At 43.9% G+C, this 21,439-nt stretch overlaps 1 protein-coding gene across 1 annotated transcript in view; it reads right to left on the reverse strand.

Annotated features, from left to right (window-relative positions):
• MORN1 (MORN repeat containing 1) overlaps positions 1-18,194 on the reverse strand; it is a 190,941-nt gene extending 172,747 nt beyond the window's left edge. The window contains 5 exon segments of the mRNA XM_075906074.1: positions 5,961-6,051; positions 7,304-7,414; positions 9,271-9,369; positions 15,821-15,892; positions 18,056-18,194. Of these exon segments, the coding sequence (XP_075762189.1) occupies positions 5,961-6,051; positions 7,304-7,414; positions 9,271-9,369; positions 15,821-15,892; positions 18,056-18,164 (482 nt within the window). The 5' untranslated portion in view covers positions 18,165-18,194.
• Positions 18,195-21,439: the final 3,245 nt, after the last annotated feature.

Here is a 21,439-nt window from a genome sequence, read left to right on the forward strand (position 1 = left end):
CAGCTGTCCCGGATTCAGCCGCTGCTGAAATTGACCAGCGGCTGACTCCAGGAAGCCTGAGACAGAGCTGCTCTGCCCCAGCTTCCTGGAATCAGCCGCTGGTCAATTTCAGCAGCAGCTGACTTGGGTACACCTGGGGCAGAGCAGCTGGGGTGCTGCTGGGTTGGTCCAGTAGCACCGCTCCTCAGTGCTGTGGGACCAACCCAGCAGCCTTCCAGCTGCTCTGCCCCAGGCGTCCTGATTCAGCCGCTGCTGAAATTGACCAGGGCTGACTCCAGAAAGCCCGGGGTAGAGCAGCTCTGCCTCTGGCTTTCTGGAGTCAGCCGCTGATCAGTATCAGCAGTGGCTGACTTGCGGACACCTGGGGCAGAGCAGCTGGGGTGCTGCTGGGTTGGTCCAGTAGCGCCGAGGAGCAGCGCTGCGGGACCAACCCGTCAGCACCACAGCTGCTCTGCCCCAGGCGTCCCCAAGAGCAGCTGGGGTGCTGACGGGTTGGTCTCGCGGTGACAAGGGTCGGCGCTACCGGACCAACACAGCAGCACCTCAGCTGCTCTGCTGCAGGCGTCCCAGATTCAGCCGCTGCTGAAACTGACCAGCAGCGGCTGAATCGGGGACTCCTGGGGCAGAGCCGGACTATCAGAAGGGAGGGCTATGAGGAAGTCTGGGGTAGCATCCCCCACCCCATCCCAGACCCCTCATAGCCCCCCATTCTGATAGTCCGGCATATCTGATAATCTGGCACCCCCTGGGTCCTAAAGGTGCCGGATTATCGGAAGTTTACTGTATTTGTTTTGCTGAACTATCTTTTGACTCTGCAGTCAATGGTACATGGAATCTCTGCAACTAAAGCTTCAGGGCTCAGAATTCCAGACATATAAAACCTTAACCCAGTAATTCCTGTCCATGCAGAAAGCCATTGATAGTTATGCTCAAGAACAATTTTTTACAAGGCTGACCTTCTTTGTAAATATACTGAATGTAGACTCTCTCATTACATTTGAAAGATGTTTTAATCTAAAAACCAAAAAGATGTTAATTAATGGGAGATCCAGAGCTAATCAAATTAATTCTGGGATGCATTAATAGGAGTGCTGTGAGCAATTCTTTTGCTCTACTCTGTACTGATTTGGCATCAGTTAGAGTATTGTGTCCTGTTCTGGGCACCACATTTAAAGAAAGATGTGGAGAAATTGGAGAAGGTCCAGAGAAGAGCAACAAAAATTATTAAAGAGCTAGAAAACATGACTTCTGAGGGAAGACTGAAAGAACTGGGCTTGTTTAGTTTAGAAAAGAGAAGACTGACGGGGAATATGATAGGAGTTTTCAAGTATCTAAAAGAGTGTTAAAAGGAAGAAGAAGAAAACATATTCTTAATCTCTGAGGATAGGAGAAGAAGCAATGGTCTTAAATTCCTGTCAGGATGATTAAACACTGGAATAAATTGCCTAGGGAGGTTGTGGAATCTCCATCACTGGAGATATTTAAGAACAGGTTGGATAGACACCTGTCAGGGATGATCTAGACAGTGCTTGGTCCTACTGTGAGGGCAGGGGACTGGACTCAGTGACCTCCCATCCAGTTCTAGGATTGTATGATTGACAGAGCTGTGTGTTACTGGCATAGCTAAAGCAGGACCACAGTGAAGTACTGGTGATTTACAAGAAATTATAGCAGCAATGCACATACTATGATTGTCAGCATTTCCTGTAAATTCATCTTTTTAGGAGTTCATTGTATCTTAAGCTTAGGCTCTACAGAGTGAAACACTGCACAGAAAGTATCAGAGGGGTAGCCGTGTTAGTCTGAATCTGCAAAAGCGACGAGGAGTCCTGTGGCACCTTATAGACTAACTGAAGTGTAAGAGCATAAGCTTTCATGGGCAAAGACCCACTTCGTCAGATGCATGCATCTGACGAAGTGGGTCTTTGAAATGAATATGAATTTTCTGTGCAGTAGCGACGAGGAGTCCTGTGGCACCTTATAGACTAACTGAAGTGTAGGAGCATAAGCTTTCGTGGGCAAAGACCCACTTCGTCAGATGCATGCATCTGACGAAGTGGGTCTTTGCCCATGAAAGCTTATGCTCCTACACTTCAGTTAGTCTATAAGGTGCCACAGGACTCCTCGTCGCTACTGCACAGAAAATTCATATTCATTTCACTTATGGCAGATTATGTATTTTTTAAAGAATTCTGTAAAAAATCCATCAGTAGTGCATGTAGACTTGGTAAACATGTCCAAAAGCTGAACACCACAAACAATGAACAAACTATAGACCTCATGCTGAGGAAATCTGTGCAATGCCTCACAAGGAATGAAAAATTTACTTCCAAACCTTGCACAGATTTTCATGGTGTGGAAGCTGCATGATTTTTTTTCTTCTTCTTTGGATCCAAAGATTTTTTTATGTACAATATTCACTAGGACTGAAAGCAATGGCTCCAAAGGGATCAGACAAATGACAGTGTGCTTGAGACAATTTTTAAACCTTCACATTTCCACAGATGTTTTTCTTGCTTTGATTTAATAAAACAACAATAAAATGACATTAAGAATTTGTGGTTTAACAAAAATGTAATAAAATTTAGAATTAGTGGGAAACTTAAAATATTGGAGAAGATGTAGTTACTTGTTATAAGATCCAAACCAAAGAATAATCTTTTATAAATGCAAAATGTGAACAGATAGATATAGGCATACCGGGGTGAGTTTCACATCAACTCACTTTCTCAATTTTTACATAAAAACATAAGAACGGACACAGAGTCAAACCAAAGGTCCATCTAGCCCAGTATCCTGTCTTTTGACAGTGGACAATGCCAGATGTGCCAGAGGGAGTGAACAGAATCAAGTGATCCCTCTCCTATCATACATTTCCAGCCCCTGACAGAGGCTAGGGACACCATTCCTACCCATTCTGGCTAATAAATATTGATTGACCTAACCTCCATGAATTTATCTAGTTCTTTTTTGAACCCTGTTAAAGTCCTGGCCTTCACAACATACTCTGGCAAGGAGTTCCACAGGCTGACTGTATTCTGCATAAAAAAACCCTTCCTTTTGTTTGTTTTAAACCTGCTATCTGTTACTTTCATTTAGTGACCCCCTAGTTCTTATGTTATGGGAACAAATAAATAACTTTTCCTTATTCACTTTCTTCATACCTGTCATGATTTTAAAGAACTCTATCATATCCCCCTCTTAGTTTCCCTTTTCCCTGGTCTTATTAATCTCTCTTCATATGGCAATGGTTCCAAACTCCTAATCATTTTCGTTGCCCTATTCTGAACCTTTTCCAATTCCAATATATCTTTTTTTACACGAGGCGACCACATCTGTACGCAGTATTCAAGGTGTGGGTGTACCACGGTTTTATATAGAGGCAATAAGATATTCTCTGTCTTATTCTCTATCCCTTTTTAAATGATTCCTAACACTGTTTGCTTTTTTGACTGCTGCTGCACCTTGAGTGGATGTTTTTAGAGAACTATCCAAAATGACTTCAAGATCTCTTAAGTGGTTATAGCTAAATTAGTCCCCATCATCTTGTATGTATAGTTGGGATTATTTTTTCCAGGGTGCATTACTTTGCATTTATCAACGTTAAAATTCATTTGCTATTTTGTTGCCCAATCACCTGGTTTTGTGAGATCCTTTTGAAGCACTTCACAGTCTGTATGGTTCTTAACTATCTTGGCAGCTTAGTATCATCTGCAAATTTTGCCACCACACTGTTTACCCCATTCTCCAGATCATTTATAGATAGGTTAAAAAGGATTGGTCGCAGTATGGACCATTGGGGGACACCATTAGTTACCTCTCTCCATTCTGATAACTGATAATTCATTCCTACCCTTTGTTTCCTGTCTTTTAACCAGTTTTCAGTCCATGAGAGGACTTTGTCTCTTATCCCATGACAAGTAACTTTACATATGAGCCTTTGGTGAAGGATCTTGTCAAAGGCTTTCTGGAAATCTAAGTACACGATATCCACTGGATCCTCCATGTCCACCTGCTTGTTGACCCCCTCAAAGAACTCTAGCAGATTAGTAAGGCATGACTTCCCTTTACAGAAACCATGTTGACTTTTTCCCAACAAATTATATTCATCTATGTGTCTGACTATTTTATTTGTACCCATATTTTCAACTAATTTTCCCTGTACTGATATTAGACTTACCTGTCTGTAACTGCCAAGATCACCTCTAGAGCTCTTTTTAAATATTGGCGTCACATTAGCTATCTTCCAGTCATTAGGTACAGAAGCTGATTTAAAGGATAGGTAACAAATCACAGTTGTTAGTTCCACACTTTCACTTTTGAGTTCTTTCAGAACTCTTGGGTGAGTGCTATCTGCTCCCGGTGAATTATTACTGTTAAGTTTATCAATCTGTTCCAAAACTTCCTCTAATGACACCTCAATCTGGGACAATTCCTCAGATTTGTCATCTAAAAAGATCAGCTCAGGCTTGGGAATCTCCCCAACTTTTCAAACAAATACTAAAAAATAGACCTTCAGAGGAGTAGCTGAGTTAGTCTGTACAGGATAAATTTAAAAAACAACAAATAGTCTGGTAGCACTTTAAAGACTATTAAAACATGTAGATGTCATCATGAGTTTTGTTAGTCTTTAAAGTGTTACCATACTACTAAAAATAGAGACATTAGGAAGATGTGTGTGCACGTGTGTGTATGTCATTGTGCTACACTCCTGTTAGATACAGAAAAAGTTATACCTTGTGCACAATTGTAAATTACTGTAATCTGCAGAAGCTCAGCAGGATGAATCCTTTCTAAATATACAAAAATATGGACTTGGTAAATGTTACCTCAGGATATGATATAGATAACAAAATTTCTAGCCACCATGAATTACTGCCACTTGGAACAGCTAGTCCTGGAACCACAAGGGGAGACATAATTCTTGATTTAGTCTTAAGCAGAACACAGGTTCTGGTCCAAGAGCCACTCAGTGGGTATGTCTACATTACAGCACTAATTCAAACTAACTTAATTCGAATTAGTTAATTCGAACTAAGCTTTTTCGAACTAGTGCATCTAGACCTAAAAACTAGTTCGAATTAGCGTTTTGCTCATTTGAACTAGCATGTTCACCCATCTTATTATTTAGACTTCTAGCATTTATGTATAAGCACTTTAAAAATTTGTCATTATTTAACTGTCTGCCATGTCCTGATGTGTTTGAATGGCATTCTTTTTTATTTGACTGTTTCTCATCTGATATTACCCATATTTTATCATCTTCCATCCTCTCCTCCTTATTAGAACATAGAGAATCTCTATTAACAGACTCTTCCCTAAGAGATAGCTCTGTCTGATCCATCTGCTCCTCAACACCTGTCGACTTTCCCCCAGCCCTTAGTTTAAAAACTACTCTACAACCTTTTTAATGTTAAGTGACAGCAATCTGGTTCCATTTGGGCTAAGGTGGAGCCCATCATTTCTGAATAGCCTCCCCCTATCCCAACAGTTTCCCCATTTCTTAATAAATCTAATCACCTCCTCCCTACACCATCGTCTCATCCATGCATTGAGACCCTACAGTTCTGCCTGCCTACCTGGCCCTGCAAATGGAACTGAAAGCATTTCAGAGAATGCTGCCACTGAGGTCCTGGATTTCAATCTCCTTCCTAGCAGTCTAAATTTGGCCTCTAGGACCATTATGTTATCCTTCCAGGACCTACATGTACCACAACTACTGTCTCCTTCTCAGCACTCCACATCTAGAGATCTGCAACCTTCACACCAGGCAGGCAAGTCACCATATGGTTCCTCTGGTCATCACAAAACCAGCTTTCTATGTTTCTAATGATTGAATCCCCCATTATTAACACCTATCTTTTCATAATTTTTGCATATTTAAGCCCCTAAATATTATTTATACCAACAAGAGCAAACAATTAATACAATAAGATTTAAAAAAAAAAAAAAAAACTTACTTGAAGGTCATATTCCCTCCTCCGTGTTTCTTATTATTGTGAAAGGATCCTTGATAAGTTTGTCCCTCCTTGTCAACAAATAACCCATATCCTAAATAACAATAAATAGAAAATCTACAGAAACACACCAACAATCTCTCGAGGAAGGAAATTTCCTTATATGTCCCTGCAATAAAATGTCTTAACTATATTCAAAAACACATATCAACTTCCAAACTGTACAGAAAATATCTACTTCAAGCTCACAGCACACCCAATTGATTTAAGTTTAGCAAAAACAAAACAAAACAAACATAAAAATTAAAAAAAAAATCAAACAGCTTATCTAGATTTTAATTATCCAGTGTTTCCCCAAATTTTGGTGGACTGCAAATCAGGTTGCATATTGTTTTTTTCAGTAACATCCATAATGTGCTAGATGCATAACAACTGAAGTCCCAATCCTACAGAGAGATATAAACACACTTAACTTGATGCATTGAGAGTAATCCCATTAAAATAATCAGAACTACTCACAATGTGAAGTGGTCCTGCCTCAAATACTTGAATATTCTATTGACTCGGTCTTGCAAACCGTTACACTAGTGGGTAGCTTTACTTCAGTGGGATTAATTGCAAGTATAAATGAGACTACTCACATGTGCAATTACTCCTCTGTGCAAATAACTGCATGATTAGGACTTTAGTTATCTCACAAAAAGAACACCACAAATTTTGCAGGAAAATCTATCATATTCTAGCTGAATAAAGATAAGAATGGTCTTACTTCAAATCTCCATCAGTTTGCATTATAGTGATTCTCATCATTCCAGATTTTCACTCTAACAAGCACCAATGACAGTGTGAAAACAGTCAGTGCCAAATTCAGTTGTAGTGTAAGTAGGCTCAATTCAACTCAAATTAAGTCAATGGAGTTGTATTTAATCTGGATTGGCTACCAAAATGAAAAAGTCCCTGGCTAATCTGTTTTCTAACTAAGTTTGCTATGCTTGATGCTCCTGGGGTAGAGGAAGGGAGACAGACAGTGAAGGAATTTGACCTCAATTAGTAAAAAAGGCCTATTTCAGCAAGGTACTGGTACTTAACTATGTGCTTAATGTTAAGTGAACATAATGGAATTTAATGGAACCATTCATATACTTAAAGTCAGGCCTATGCCTTGCTGAATCAGGAATTGTCTATTATTCTGTTTGTGTAATGCCTAGCACACCAGGACTCCATTCTTGGTTGACTCGTAGGCACTGCTGTCATAAATATGATGACTAATAATAATAATAATAATCAGGACTTCAGTTACTTCGGAGTGAATTTTAATCAAAGTTTCCTCTCTGACTTTAACTTACCTGCTCTCATTCCACAGGAGAACTCCCCTTCATATTTCTCACCATCTTTGTACTGCATTACTCCATGTCCATGCAGCTCTCCAGACACAAACTGACCTGAATAAGTGTTTCCTTAAAGCAAATATATGATAAAGTGGAAAAAAGAATTCATAGCCCTGTCAAATGTGATTTAATATTTTTTAAGTCTAAGGTGTGCTAAGAAAGCAAGCATACCACTGACCCTCACTTACAGAGCAGTAGTAGAAGATATCTTAAAAGTCATAAAGTGAATAATTAATAATGGCTTTTTATTATCAGTACAGTCAAGTGAAGAAAAAGCCTGTTCATTAAGTCTTCATCTTAAAACTAATGAATCATAATCCATATTCCTTCAGGTCTTTAAAACTGAGGCATCTTAAAAATTGCAGTAACTTGTTAAAAAGATTCATAATATGTTCTTTTATGGTTAAGAAACCAATAAAAAGTACTTTAATTTCATAGTCAACTTAACAGCTTTTTGATGACATCTAGTCATTCAAATCTGTATGAAACCTGGGAAATCAAGAGCGTGGTACTAAAAATATAGTACTGTACAGAGAATGTGTCTGTGCCTATACTATCTCAGAAGAATTATATTCTTCTGTCAAGTATTTACCCAATATATCCATAAAATAGAAAGATTACATCAGCTTCACCCCATAACTCCTCCCTGGGAGCCACCAGAGATGGCCTATCACAAGGTCTGGGAGTAGACAGAAAGTGACCACCCTCCGGTCAAAAAGGAAGCAGAGGTAAGGACTTACAATACCTTCCCAGAGTTTCTCTTGGGGCAGCACAATTACATGATGCCTCGCATTTAGGTTGAACTTAAATCATTTTTCAAGAACTACTCCTTACCCAAGAGTTTCTCTCTATTCAAGAAAGGAAAAGGGAGAGATCTGTCATCTGGGGTGTAGGTTCAGGGATACATTCATGTGTGAGAACATGCACAAGATCTGTTAGCTAATCATGGAGTGATTAGTCCTTTATTTTATTACAGGACCGGGGCTGAAGGAGTTTGATGCAGGGAACTGACTATGTGGAAATCCTTCTAGGACAAAAATCCTTATTGTCAAAGGTAAGAGACATGCTTCTTACACCATTACTCTCACCCACTACTATATACACATTGCTTGGAGTTAACCAAAAGTCTACATAATCTATTATATATTTGAGAGAGAGTGTGTTTGAGAACTCCTCATAACCTCATAAAATGGCAAGAGCTAGGACCACAACATTTGGTATGCAGCTTCCTCTTATCATAACTTACACCAAGGACAGGGTTTGGTTGTGCCAGGACAATGGGATGTGCTTGGAATGTGATTGTTTCTCATAAAATGGAAAGGGAGGGCACTGCTAGCAAGGAAAGTTATACTGTATAATGACCATAGAGGGACAGCAGGGGGCCAGAGATAGGGATCCAAACAGCCCATTGGAGCAGCAGAGGACAGGGGTAGAGAAAGGGACAGATACCTTTCAAAGAGTTTGTTTGTGTGTCTGTCTGTCCCCCAGCCTGGGGACATACACCCCCCTCTCCTGGCTGTACTTGCTACAGCTGTAGCAGCCAAGGACAGGTGCTTTTCATCTAGCCCCAAGCTGCTGTGGTGGGAGAGGGCTGGGGTTGTCCTCTCTCACCAGGGCAACCTGCATACTGAACCCCTTACTCCCAGCCCCACCCCCCAAGGAATGCTTTATATGAAGAAAAACAAAACTAATTTGAGTTAAGGATGCGAGCAACACCTGAAAAATCTTCTAGTCCTCTAAAAAACAACAAACACATAAAAACCTGAAAAGTAGGCTTTACAATGGAAACTTGGAAAAACTCTTGTATGGAGCAATGTAAGCTAACAACTTACAACACAATAAATATAGAGAACGGAGTACATAACTATCCTTGTAAAAATTGTATTGTATTAAAAATATGGTGTGTTTCACGGAAAAGAACTAACCTGTAGATGCCCAGTATCGTAATCCATTTCCCATAATTTCTCCATCTACAAATTCGCCTTCATAATAACTTCCATCCTTAAATAACAGCTTACCATGACCTAGGAAACAATATATTCATTGAAATACTTTCTGAGTAATAAAAAAGAATTATAATAATCTCAGAGAAACATCTAATACAGGTTGCACCTCCCTGGTCCAGCATTCTTGGGACCTCACTAGTCCTGAACAAGGGATTCTGCCAGACGAGAAGTCATTTGCTCAGCTTTTCTCCCAGCCCCAGTAGCTGCCCCCAGCCCTGCCTCCACCCCCACATCCATCCCTGGCCGGGTTCCTGGCCGCCGGCCCCAGTTGGGCTGTCAGCCTCGCTATCACCAGCCCTTGCTGGGCTCCCAGCCATCAGGACTGTGCCGGCTGCTAGCCCCACTGCCATCGGCCCTAGCTAGGCTTCTGGTCACTGGCACTACTCAGTGACCTTCCCCCAACTCGCCATAACGCTGCTGGCTCTGCTGCCACTGACCCCCACTGGATTTCTGGCTGCTGACCCCACTCAGGCTTTCCACTCTGGTTGGGCTGCTGGCCCCACTGCTGCAGGCCTAGGTAGGCCACTGACCATGATCAGGCTGCCTGCGCTGCTTGGGCTGCTGTCTCCAGCTGGGCTCCCAGCCGCTAGGCCACTGACCCTGCTCAGGCTGCCCATGCTGCTGGGCCTGCTCTCGCCAGCCCCACTCCAGCTGCCAGCCCTGGCAGGGCTCCTGGCCGCAAGCTCTCCTGGTTCCTGACTCCTGGAGCTCTCTGGTCCAGGAATATCCATGGTCCTACTGGATCACAGATGTTGCCAGACAAGACAGTCCTGGTTTTTAGAGGTTTAACCTGTAGTTTGAGCAGTAAAGTGAGAATCAGAATGCCTCTTCACTCCACCCTCAGCAATGCACAATGTGCAGCCCTGAGCGCACTATTTCAGAGGCAGATGCATCCTGGAGGTGAATGCCTGGCTGAGACTGTTTAGCTTTCTTGACCCCTTCCTTCCAGGAAGAAGGATTGCTAAGTAGCAATGGGGTCCACCTATCAAGGAAGACTAAGAGTGTATTTGGATGCAGACTGGCTAACCTAGTGAGAAGGGCTTTAAACTAGATTTGACGGGGCAAGGTTACCAAAGTTCACAGGTAAGTAAAAAACATGGAGTCAGAGTTTGAGGAAAGCATGGGCTATAGCCTATATTAGCAGGGATAAAGGAGACACAGACAGAAATGAGGGGTGGAGGATCAAATCAGTATCTTAGATGTCTGTATACTAATGTGAGAAGTATGGAGAATAAGTAAAAGAACTCAAAATGCTAGGAAATAAATATAATTATGAAATAGTTGGTATCACAGATCTGACTCGATGGGATAATACATATGGGTATGTCTACACTACCCTCCTAGTTCGAACTAGGAGGGTAATGTAGGCATACCGCACTTGCAAATGAAGCCCGGGATTTGAATTTCCCGGGCTTCATTTGTATAAGCGGGGAGCCGCCATTTTTAAATCCCCGCTTGTTCGAACCCCGTGTAGCGCGGCTACACGGGGCTCGAACTAGGTAGTTCGGACTAGGATTCCTATTCCGAACTACCGGTACACCTCGTTCCACGAGGAGTAACGGTAGTTCGGAATAGGAATCCTAGTCCGAACTACCTAGTTCGAGCCCCGGGTAGCCGCGCTACACGGGGTTCGAACAAGCGGGGATTTAAAAATGGCGGCTCCCCGCTTATGCAAATGAAGCCTGGGAAATTCAAATCCCGGGCTTCATTTGCAAGTGCGGTATGCCTACATTACCCCGCTAGTTCGAACTAGTGGGTAGTGTAGACATACCCTATGATTGAAAATTGGTATAGAAGAGTACAACTTACTCAAAGGACAGGGAGAGAAAAAAGGGAGGAGGTATTGCTTTATATGTTAAAAATGTATATGCTTGGACAGAGATTGAGATGGAAATAAGATAAATACTTGTTAAAAGCCTCTGGTTAAGAATAAAAGGGCTAAAAAATACAGCTGGTGTCATGATGGGGTCTACTACAGATTGCCTAGTGGTGGAACCAACAAAAATCATCCAAAAAACAGGACTTGGTGGTGATGGGGGATTTCAACTACCTGCACATGTGCTGCGAAAATAACACAGCAGGCCAGAGATTTTCCAACAAGTTCTTGGAATGTACTGGAGACTATTTTTAATTGCAGAAGGTAGAGAAAGCTACTGGGGAAAGACTTTATTAGATTTGATTTTGACAAATAGGGATAGATATGTTGAGAATTTGAAAATGGAAGGCAGTTTGAGTGAAAGTGATCATAAAATAGAAGAATTCATGACTAAGAAATGGCAGGAGGGAGAACGGCAAATGAAGACAATGGATTTCTAGAAGGCACACTTAAACTCAGGGAACTGGTTGGTAAAAGCCCATTAAAAGCAAGTTGAAAGGAGAAAACAATTTAAGAGTAGCTGGCTGTTGCACTCTAATGGAGGACAGATATGCAGGGCACTGGATAAAGTGTTCTGTTCTGTGAATAAACTCCCAAAGTCTGCTGCCCTGTAATTAAGGCAGACAGATACCTGAGGCTAATTAATAGCTGGCCTGAAGGAGCAGGCTAATCAGGCACCTGCTAACAATTAAAGTCTGGAGTGATGCTTTAAAAGGGATTTTCCAAGTAAGGCAGGGGGAAGGAGAAAAGGGATGGACTAAGAGGAGACAATGTGTTTATGAAGAAGAAGCTGATATAGGAGACATTCAGTCGGGCTACATCTACACCAAGTTTTTTGCACAAAAACAGCTGGTTTTGCGCAAAAACCTGCGGAGCGTCCACACCTCAAATGAGCTCTTGCGCAATTAAATGGGCAGTTAAACCACAGAAGAGAGGGCTTTTTCCGCCATAGGTAAACCTCCTTTTCTGAGGCATAACTGCTTTTAGCGCTACAGCTATTGTACAAGAAGGCAAATGTGGATGCTCCAGAGGGGAAACCCCTATGAGAAAAAGCACAGGTGCTCTGCCATTTACAGAATGTCCATCAATCAGAGCTTTCTTGCACATGGCTTTTGCGATGTGCTTTGAGGTATGGACGTGCTCTCGTGCAAAAAGTTTTTGTGCAAAAGGCTTCTTGCACAAGAAGCATGTAGTGCAGTCATAGCCTCAGGTACCAGAGAAAAGGCACTAGAGAAGTCGTTCTCAAAGTGCAGTCTGCGGATCACTAGTGGTCTGTGGCTTGATTCCGCTCTCCATTCATCTCCCATGAGGTGGGGAGCATGTGCTGTCTCTCCACTGTGTGGGAGTGGAAGGAGGGTGAGCCCCCCCCACTCCTCCTGGGGGAATGGCAGCAAGGCTTTCCCTGCTGCAGTCATTGACTGGTGCTACCTGGGCAGCAGTCTCAATGGGGGATGCAGCAGCCCATGCACTGCTGCCAGGAGCCCTCTAGTGCCGCCACAGCCTGGCCCCCAACCCTGCCTGTGGGGAGCCAGCTGTTAGACAGGAGATCAGCATCCTCCTCCCCGTGCTGTGCCATGCCACCTACCTGCAGGCCCTGCTGTGTCCAGGTTCTGCCTGAGGGAGGTGCTGTAACGGTCACTGGAGAAGCCCTGGAAGTGGCAAGGATGCCACCATTTTGCTGCCTGGAGGCCTTTCCCCTGCGGGACCTGCCCATCCTGCCTTCTGTTCAGTGATGCAGGCAGCTACATGCCTGAGGTGGGGAGGGCTGCATGTAGGGCAGCTGTGCAGAGCAGGGCTCCTCCAGAAGCCATGGGGGGGGGGGGGGGCTGCCTGTCTTCCCCAGGAGATCTGGGAGTGCTACCAGAAGGAACAGGGTTACTTGGGGACTTTGTCCCCAACCTTCACCCCACACCGAAGAGCTGGTGTAAACCAAGAAATGCCGCTTTATTGTGTTGTGCCCAGTGCACCCCACCCCATGGTTTGCTCTGTACCACCATGAAAAACTATCTCAGGATTTCCTGTTCTGACACGGTACCACTTGGGTTGCCATAAACACAAAGCAAGTGCAGAGGACAACAGAGGAGCCCCCCTCGCACCCCAGCACTGAAATGGGTAGCAATTCTAAACATTTGGTCTTCTGTTTAGAAACAATAGTCTGTGACTATGTCTACACTGGTGGCTTCTTGCGCAAGAACAGCTGTTCTTGCGCAAAAACTTGCCGGGTGTCTATACTGCACGCACATTCTTGAGCAAGTAAATTTACAGTCTAGTGTCAGAAAACAGGGCTTCTTCCGGAAGAGTTATTCCTCTCCCCACGAGAAATAAGCCCTCTTGTGCAAGAGCTCTTGCGCAAGAGGGCAGTGTAGACAGGCACCATAAATTTCTTGCGCAAGAAACCCCTATGGCTAAAATGGCCATCAGAGCTTTCTTGCGCAAGAGAGCATCCACACTGCCATAGATGCTCTTGCGCAAAAGCACATGCCAGTGTAGACACGCTCTTGTGGAAGACTTTTTGCGCAAGAACTCTTCCGCGAAACAGGTCTTGCTCAAGAAGCTGCCAGTGTAGACGTAGCCTATAGGATTGTGCTACTTCTGGTCACAATATATTACAGGAATAATTCCTGCTACCGATAGCACAGTCTTACAAGGGAGCAGCTCTCTACAAACCAGCAGCCAATGGGAGCAATGGAAGTGCGAAGTCAGATAAGCATCCCCACTCATGTCCAGACCCCAATCCCTCTTCCCCCACCAAGACCCTGCACCCTCCCTTGCGCCTGCCCTCTCCCTCCTAGCCAGATACCCTACCCCAAACCCCTCCTGCACCCTCCTTTGGTCCTGCATCTCCCCCTTGGCCAGGCACATACCCCCACCCTGCTCTCGCATCCACCATTGCTCCTGCACCCCCTGTCCTGGCCACAAACTGCATCTTCCCTTGCTCTTGCTCCTTCCCCCCAGCCAGACACTTTACTCCCAGCCTGCTTCTGCATCACGGCTCCCGCACTGATCCTGCACCCCCCATCCCTATCCCACTTGCTGGTAGCCCTGTCCTGCACACTGAACCCCTCATTTTTGTTCTCACCCCAGAGCTTATAGGGGTTCACAAAATCCACTATCTCCAGAATCCCAGAAAAGTAAATCTGGCCTATGGAAAGCCCTGAACCTCAATCTTTCCCTCAGCAATAGGGCTAAAGCACCAGAGGAGTGAGGTGTCTCAGTTAGGGTCCATCAGTGAGGCTTGGGGTTTTTTTTGGAGGAGTGTGTTTTTTTTTGTTTTTGTTTTGTTTTTGTTTCTTGATTCTCACTTGTATGGTCCCCAACTAATTTTTCTGTGGATCTGTGGCCCCTGACCCAAAAACGGTTCCCCACCCCTACCATAAATAAAGAAAACATTGAAATCTTTTATGTTGGACATAAATTACTTTATTTTACTTTATTTAAAATGAAGTCTGAAACTAATGAGAGTTTAAATGCTTAATCTGTTTAATAATTTAAATTAAACCATTCGCCCTAGTTGCAGCACTAGTAAAATGGCTGGGGCATACTGTAATTATGTAGTTAACAGTGAGTTTCCATTAGCAACTGGCAGTCCATGGAAAGAATTGCATTATGCCAGACAATCCAGAGGCGAAAAAGTTTGAGAACCACTGCCCTAGGGGGAGCAGCCCAGGGAAAAGGCTATTGTCTTGGAGCTAGAGTGAAAACCTGAGCAGCTGCCACTGCCTAGGGTCCCTGGGCAGGAACCTAGAATAGTAGGTGGGCCTGGGTTCCCCAACCTCTCTGCACCAACCTCCCCACAACACAGAAATAACTAGTTCTGGGAAAAGGAGATCCAGGACTACGGAGGGATCTCCCTTTCCCCATTCATTGACTTCGTCAATGATGAAAATAGCTCAATAAGCTGTAACCCAGACCTACAGAAAAACACAAGAGGCAGCATATAGAGTTACAGCAAGCCTCTGAGGCATATAATAACCACGTAAGGAGCGTAGGCCCCATGGGACACAGCCAGAACTTGGCCACAATATGCATATAACATAACTGAGATACATGAGCCATCTTGCATAAAGACAGACATCACTGGAAAGGTTATGATTTACTGAATGATTAAAAAAGATACATGCATACAAATGGAATATACCTGAAGTTACCTGTGTATCTGTATTTCATATTTGATGTTTTGGATCACTCTCACTGCTAATACTTTGGGAACTACTATGAAAAAGATAGACCGCGCCAATGGCCCACAGCTAGAGGTGGGGAACCATTTTGGTGTAGGGGGCTGCTGACCCACAGAAAAATCAGTTGGGGGCCGCATTCAAGTGAGAATAAAAAATAAACAACTAAACCCTCACTGACATGGCTCCCAACTGAGAAGGAGAAAGACAGTCCCTGCATTCTCCATACACAATAGGATTTTACTGAAATAATGTCTGGGATGAGAAATTTAGTTGTAATCAGTTTCTTTAGTGACTATAGATTAGAATGCTTCAGTGCATAACAGTGTTTCTACAGATATTTTACAAACTAAAAAAAGTTAGATAAATGAAATAAAGTGTCCGTTCAATGTTTATGAATAAAACAAATTCCCCTTACCATGTTTTCTTCCCTGTTTCCATTCTCCTTCATACTGAAAAAAAGAATTAGGATAAACATACAGCCCAAATCCTGAAAAACAAGATAAATACAGTATTAGGTAAAAGGATGAGATTTCTGGAACTAGCTCAATAATCAAAAGTCCTATTTGAATGCTGAAAAGACTGGTAACAGAAAAGCAACAATCATTTTCTGTAGATTTTTATACACATCTGCATAGAATTGTTTGTCTTGAACCATTAAATAACATTTATGCCAAATATAAGCATAGGGGTTTGTTTACTATTTACATACACATCTTATAAACATGAGCATCTGGATCTACATCGGTTAACTTATTAAAACCCTTTAGAACAGGGGTGGGCAAAAGCCTTTCAGTGGGCTGCATCCAGCCCACCTAGCTCTTTTATCTGGCCCATGAGGCAGTTCCTGGCCATGCTCACTAACACAATGCCTAAGAGCCGGGACGCACAAGCCCTTTCAACTGCTTCGATTTAAAGGGCTTGCGCCTTCCCAGTGGCTGTCAGGCAACAGGCATGGGGAAGGCATGAGCCTTTTAAATAGAAGTAATTGAAAGGGCCTGCACATCCCCAGCTCCCAGACAACACACTAGCAGCGAGGCCAGGAGCAGCAAGCCCTTTAAAATAGCAGGAGTTGAAAGGGCTCGCAGTTCCTGCCCCCCATTAATGTGGTGCCTGGGAGCTGCAGGCGAGGCATGAGCCCTTTTAACTTCTGCTATTTATAGGCCATGCCCCTTGGACCCAAGCCCCCACACCTTCCACACAAGATCCCACCCCTTCTGGGCGGCCCATGACCACTTCAAAAATTATTGTCCACCCCTGCTTTAGAGCATATCAACTCCACCTACATCTAAATATTACTTGGCATGTCATAACTTGTATAAATCAAGAATAAACACACATAAAATGAAACAATTGCTGTAAGGGGAAAACTTTTTTTGAATTGTGTTTAAAATAGCTTAAATGCCAGAAAAAGGGCACACTCCTTTATTTTAGCAAGAAACAAGTTATCCTACTTGTACTGTGTTTTAAACCTATACTTTCAAAGTGTTCTCCGGAAAAACAGCCCCAGTGGGTAGAATCTAAGTATGATTGATAGCGGGCAGCTAGTCTGCTCCGACCCCACTCCCAGGGAGCCCCCTGCCACTCCACGCTTCTATATCGTCTGTATCAGAGGCAGCAGTGCAGGGTGCCAGGCAGGAGCCAGTCCACAAGGGGAGTCAGTTTAAAAACCAGCTCCCTTTGTGGACCAACTGCCTGCTGCTCCCTCTGATACAGAGGCAGCAGCACAGGGTGGCAGCAGCCCCTGTCCCCAGGGACTTTCTCCATGCCCCAGATAGACTCCCCATGCCTCATTGCTTGGACCCCCCACGAACAGGTGCTACTGCCCTGAAGCAGCCTCTGTCTGTGGCGGCCCAGCCTGGCTCACCATGGACAGAGGCTGCTCTGCATCCCACTGAGCAGCCTCTGTCTCCAGGGAGCTCAGACCCCCCCGTGGGCAGGGGCTGCTGCCACAAAACAGCCTCTGTCCACAGGGAGTCAGGGCCCACCATGAGCAGAGGCTGCTTTCTGCAACCTCCCCTACCCCTGCCTCTAATAGAGGCAGCGGGTGGGTGTGTGGGGGGTGGGAGCAAGGCAGCACCGCAAAGCCAGTGCAGAGTGGGGGGAGCCTGGCTTTTAAGCCGGCTCCTGCTCCCTGTCCCGCTGCCTCTGATACAGCAGGGGCGCCAGGGGCTCCCTGGGGAGGGGGGGGGGGGGGATGCACGTAGTCGACTGGCCCAGGCTTCCTGGTGACTCACCTAACGCACTGAGACATCCCTCGTGGGGCGGGACCGTGGAGCACGGTGAGTGCTCGTGCTCGAGGCTCGTTCAGTCCCTTCCCCTGCCCAGCGTCCCCTTTGCTCCGGGCTCAGCGCCGTTGCCCCCTGAAGCTGTTCCCCTCCAGAAATGAGAGAGGGGCAGATTCTGGGCCCGGGAGACGGTGACCGCTCCGCCCCCTCAGAGAACAGACCCCCCCCCCCCGCCAGTAGCTTTCCCCATGGCCCAGAGAGACTCCCCCCCCAGTGTCCAGACGGACAGAACCGCCCCCTCGCGGGTGCCCAGACAGACTCCCCCGCCCCACACATACTCCCAGACGCCCGGCCCCGCCTTCGCGGCGCGCTCCCCTCAGGCGCCCCAGAGAGACCGCCCCTCCCCCGCAGAGCGCGGCCCTCACCTTCCCGCCGCTCCGCCTTCGCCGCCCCTAAGCAGCGGCCGGGCCCGGGGGCCGCCATTCCCCTCCGAGCAGCGACGCTAGACCATGGCAACCGCATCCCCCCGCTCATTGGCTCCCCGGTAGCTAGGGGCGGGGCGGGGCGGGGCTGATTTCCTCCCCTCCCCTCCCCGGAAGACTGGTGGTGTCTCTACAGCTGCGCGAGTTGGCTGAGAGCAGCGCTGCCCCTGCTATGAGTATGCAAAGGATGCAGCCCGGCCGCGCCTGGAGAGCCCCCTGGGGAGAGTGCAGGCCCCAAATAACGACATACAGGGTCCCTGCCCCCCGAAGAGTTCATAATCTGGGGACCACCCAGCCCCTGCAAGCTTGTGCACAGGTGGCACCTGAGTGTCTGTCTGGCTTCAGCGGCTTTCCACGTGGGAACAGGAGTAGGTGGCAGAATCAATGAAGCCCAGATAGGGCAGTGGGGAGGTCCACCTAAGTACAACGAAAGTGAACCGTTATTAGCTACTATGGACATACGTGGTGACAGTGCCAAAGCATTCAGAAATCGTGAGTCAAAGGAGGAAAAAAATCTCTGTGAAAGCCATGAAATGGAATAAATATATATTGGTTCTTTTTATTTGCCCTCTGGTTTTGGAGGCTTTGTTTAGGGGAATAGATTGTTGAAAGAAAAACAAAATATCTAATCTAATTAGACAAACACCGGGGTTGAAAACTTACTTTTTTTAAATGCAAAATAAGGTTGTCCTATAGTCTCATGACTCAAGGGGGAGGCTTCAACAAATCACAACTTTAAGCAAAATACCAAATATCAACATTATAAAACTGCATCTCCTACAATAGGCCAATTTCAATCACAGAGGTTTGACTATTTTTAATGTGGATTTTAATAGTAGGAGCTTCATATTCTGATTCCTGCATTTAGTTGAAAACATAAAACATGTTTTTGTGGGGGGGCTTTTACAAGCCCTAAGTGAAAGCAGAAGGCAAATCCTTACCCCCAACAGTGGCAATTAGAAAAGAGAAATTTGAATTGGATTTCCTCAAATCCATTTCTAGCTGTGCTATTGATTTATTATGTGGTCTTGGAGAATCACTTTCCCTTTCCCCATCTGTATAATTATGATTTATTATTTGTATTACAATAGTAGCACAGAGCCTCTTACAAACCTCTTTGTCCTTGGTGTACTGGACCTGATAATGCTTAGCTACTTCACAGGTATTGTGAGGATATAAACCTTGTAAAATATTTCAAGATTCTTTGAAGAAAAGTGCTTTGCATGTTTAAAGTTATGATGAGCATATAGTGGTGCAACATGCAAGCAAGCCATTATTAATTGTTCTAACATATGAAGGAAAATATTTTGGAAATTAATTTAGAAAATCACATTTCATCAGAGAGCACTGGATGAGGGATTGAAGGGAAATTCTCAGCCTAGGAAAGCAAAAATGGTAGTGAGGGTGCATATTGCAATAAGACACTTAGGAGATCTTTCAAATACAGTATGATGAATTTTAAGCCACTTACTTAACTTTTTATAAATATTTTAACATATCTATGTGAATTAAAAAGTTTACTATAAAATCTGATATATTTTTGTAGTTTACTTTTGAGGTGAAACAAAAATCTTGCTAGAATCCAGAGACTATCAGCAAAACTGTACTTGAGTGACTTTTTGGACATTGAGTATTTGAGAAGAAACATGAAAGAATCCCCTTAGCCACAAAGTGACGAACATTTTGAATTAAGCATCCTCCAAAACTAGCCAGTAAGAAAGGAGTTTTCTTCAATCTTTCTAGGTGTCATTGATGTCAGAGATATAAAGCCAATGAAAGAATGGTAGTTATGTCTGAAGAAAAGTATTTTTATATATATTCTTGTCTAATAAATATCTATACTATAAATATTCTTATCTAATAAATACCTAAGGTGTTGGAACTAATCACTCTATTTTTCCTTTAAAATGGCAAATTTATAGTGGTTTTATTTCAAGCTCAAAAATGTATCATACACTGTAGTGATATCAATATTTCCGTTCAAGAGCCACATTCAAATAGACATTTTCATAAGGTTACAGTAGAACTTCTTAGTGTAGTATTACTCCAAGAAGTGATGATATACAATTTTTCATTTCCTTGTGCAGTTCTGATTTCTGCAGACTGAATCAGAGCCACTTACTTCAGTGACAGCAGTATTTTTTTCTTTTATTAGCCTTGCAAAGATAAAGCAGCTATGGGAGAGGAAGCTGGATTCTATTCAGTCTACTGTCTTACCCACAGAATTATTAACTGGGGCCCTGACATTAAAACTTATTTCATACAGGGGAACCCTTGCACTGCACAAAGCCAGCTGCAGGATCTAGATCTAAACTGCAATGGTGTAGGGGAGTCTAGACGGCCCTGCCTTGACCAAAACAACATCTGCATTGTCAGGCCCTGTCCTGGCATTGTCCAAAGTACAGATCTTTAACAAAGCAGAACCTAGACCTGTCTCAAGTCTGGTGTGCGTAAGCACGCAGGTAAGATTGGGGGAGCTTTGAGAGGCAGAAATGTTTTGCACAGTCATGCAGATACTACAAGGCACCACGAGACTATGTCAAGAAGACCAGAAACAACCTGGTACTGGTACATACCATTTCTGATAAGCGAAAAATTCCTGATACAGCCATAAAACTGTTAATTAAGCACATAGTTTTGCAACATCCTGAGTAGCCGGATGAACCTAAATATGGTCATAATAGGTATCTTACACAATAAGTAATTGATTGGTAGATATTATTAAAACGACCAAGTTGAGTATAAATAAAGGAGCAGAAAACATAATCAGTGGGAGGGATTAAGTGAGGCGTCCTCACTGCAACTCGAAGGTGAATGTGTTCCTACCGCCTGATGCATTGTGGATGTGTCTGCATGTGGGGAAAGGAAGAGGCCATGACCTTCCATCCAACAATTGTAAGGGTCTTAACGTTGGAACTGCATGTGATTTATAGAAATAAGTACATGTACATTCATATCCTTCAAATTGCATATCTTGTGTATTGTCCTAAGTGTCGGTATTATTACATTGTCTGTGCCAATTATCCTATTTATTGGAATAAATCTATGTAACTTTGCATTGCTGTTCTTTACTATTCTGTGCATAATAAAGTTAGAAAGAGTTTTTCTGAGGTATTTACTGGCTCCTTTTGAATAAAAAAATAAATCAAATCAGATGACAAATGGCAGTTGCTAATGTTTTCTCTTACAAACGTGAGGGAAATATTTTATCCTTCAGAATCTTTATTACTGGTGATGATGTGTGCAAAGAAATAGTTCGTTTGATATTTGGATCCCTGGTTGAGTTTGCCAGTTTTACCCCCATTTTTTAAACATTTGTAAGCAAAT

Source organism: Pelodiscus sinensis, chromosome 23 (genome assembly GCF_049634645.1).
Source record: "Pelodiscus sinensis isolate JC-2024 chromosome 23, ASM4963464v1, whole genome shotgun sequence".
In the NCBI taxonomy this organism is placed as follows: Eukaryota; Metazoa; Chordata; order Testudines; family Trionychidae; genus Pelodiscus; species Pelodiscus sinensis.